Source organism: Nestor notabilis, unplaced genomic scaffold (genome assembly GCF_000696875.1).
Source record: "Nestor notabilis isolate BGI_N333 unplaced genomic scaffold, ASM69687v1 scaffold34493, whole genome shotgun sequence".
Classification (NCBI taxonomy): domain Eukaryota; kingdom Metazoa; phylum Chordata; class Aves; order Psittaciformes; family Psittacidae; genus Nestor; species Nestor notabilis.
Window position 1 is genome coordinate 1 of NW_009923917.1, and position 2,327 is coordinate 2,327.

At 50.2% G+C, this 2,327-nt stretch overlaps 1 protein-coding gene across 1 annotated transcript in view; it reads right to left on the reverse strand.

Moving 5' to 3' along the window:
- Positions 1-293: 293 nt before the first annotated feature.
- Positions 294-2,327, reverse strand: part of LOC104404051 (CREB-regulated transcription coactivator 1-like) — a gene marked incomplete at its 5' end in the record, with an annotated part of 10,395 nt that continues 8,361 nt past the window's right edge. The window contains 2 exons of the mRNA XM_010012393.1: positions 294-774; positions 1,502-1,682. Of these exons, the coding sequence (XP_010010695.1) occupies positions 563-774; positions 1,502-1,682 (393 nt within the window). The remainder of the gene's footprint in view (positions 775-1,501; positions 1,683-2,327) is intronic.

Below are 2,327 nucleotides of genomic sequence, written 5' to 3' on the forward strand. Positions count from 1 at the left end.
GACAGCCAGGGACCAACCTGCACCCGCGGGCGGCCTGGCCACGAGGGCAGAAGCGCTTCACTCAACCAAGCGGGTGGCACAAAGCGGAGCCAAACCCCCTGCAGCTCCCCCGGGATCAGTGTGGGGAGAGGGAGGGGGCACACAGCGGCGCTTCTCCCCCTCCCAACAGCTTGGTACGTTAGAAGGAATCTCTTTACCCTTGGCTCTGAGCCTTCCTCGCCTGCCCCCAACTGCCCCTTTTCTAGTGCAAAGGATAAATGGACAACATAACGCTGGAGCTTAGGAGGGGGAAAGGGGGGGGCTCTGGAGAGGAAACTGCTGATGGAAACTCCTTACTCATTCACAGCAATGAGCGGGTAAGGGGTGAAATACGGCGCGACAGGGAGTAGGGGTCTGCAGCGCTGCAAGCTTAGAACGACAAGCTTTACTCATTGTACATGTTGTACAGGACAGAGCTGCTGCTCTCAGCAGCTCCTGTTCCCACACGACTGACCCGCTGGCCTCTCCAGTTCGGCTGGGCTCCAGGAACAAGCGTCATTCCCACGCTCCTGGTGTCCGCGCTTCACAGCCGGTCCATCCTGAACGTGTCCTCTGTGGCGGGGTCAGTGAGGACCATGTCTGGGTCGTTCAGCATGTGCAGTCCATCCAAGGTTAAAGGGTCAATTTTGAGTTCATCCAGAGGGAACTGGGAATCCGTGTCAAAGCTGACGTCTCCCACTCCTGCCAACGAGCTGGTCAGTTCTTTTGATAAGCTGGGAGGGGATTCTCCTGTCACTGCAGGGAAGAGGAAGAGAAAGGTGTTAGTAGGACTTCGCAAACACACACTCGCCAGGCAGAGGAGTCATAAAGCAGCTTGCAGCAATTCTGGAGTAACTTATCAAATGCAAGGCTGCAGTTCAGACCAGAAACAGCTCTCTTCATTGCCAGCCAGAAGAAGCACAGATTGGTCAGAGCAGCTCAGAACCCCTGTAACTACTTAACACAAAGCCAAATCCCTGTACATATATCTGGGGCCCTCAACACGGTGTCACTTAAGTCTCTTTCCTCACCCTCAGGTTTGAGAGGAATAACCTTAATTGACATGATTCTAATCAGCAAGAGGCTGCAATGTGGGCTGCAGGGCAGTTTGCTCAGTGGGCTGTGCAGAAACTGTTTCCAAACGTCCAACGGTGACCGGATCTGCTCCCATATGTGCCACTGACAAACCCTCTGCTGGCGCGCGGCCGGAGCAGCACAGGGAGAAGTTTGGCTTTCCCAGCTTCTCCCTCACCGTGGTGGAGCAGCCAGTAAATTAAGAGGCAGGGAATGTCTGTAGGACAATGATCCCTGGTTGCAGGGATCAAACATGAGCCACCTGGCACTCAGGGAATAGCCAGACCGGTAACACAAGGTGAAACAACCTTCAAAGGCAACAACATCCTTTTGCTTTCTTGGCTTGAAGCTAGAAGAGAAGCACCAGCACTGGGTGGTTTAGATGACAGTAAGGCTGTGGTTTCCTTACCTGTAAGAATGATGTTGGGGATGTTTCCATGGCTGGAGTAATTGAGCTGCTGTGAGTCCTGCAGGCTGCCGTGGCTGCCGGTGAGCCCCATCATAGCTGCTTGGGAGTAGTTGAGGGTGGAGCAGGGGCTATACAGGCTGTTGGAACTAATGGCGTTTTCGATCATATTAAACTGTTCAAGCTGAAGACCAAGGCAAAGGAATTATTACTTGTAACCAGCAAGAAATGCAACAAAACAACATACAAAGCTCAAGAAAGGGAAGTAACATTGAAAGAGGCAGGCAAACAAATTCATCTTTAGGTTTCCTTCATCAAAATATGGTCTATTGTCACTGGACTTTCCAGAGTAGTTTACTGCCAAATTCAGAGTGCAAGGGAATGAGGAGAGGGTGGATGCAAAAACAAAACTGTTGCTTTTGATATTGGAAGAACAAAAGAAAAGGTAGCTTGAAAAGAAAGGAAAAAACCCAGAATTCACGCTCCTAACTCAGGTATCTGCTCATCAAGTGCTGCCTCTCAGAGGCCAACTTGTTTCTTCCTGCTAATAGATTTCAGAGTTGAATGAATCAAGGCACTGGTCAACCAAATGATTGGAGGCATCAGGCTGGGTGCTCAGTTTTGGCACCAGGCACGAGTTGTTTGCCAAATTCAGGAGTAAATATTGTTACCACCTACAGGTGAATCTTTCCCAAATGTAACTATGGCCAAAAATGTGGCTTTTTTTTCCCCCCAGATTTATTTTCATTATTTTTAATCCAATAAACTTGGCAGAACACCCTAAAAAACACCTGCTATGATGGTGAAGAGGGACAAGGGGGAGGAAAGA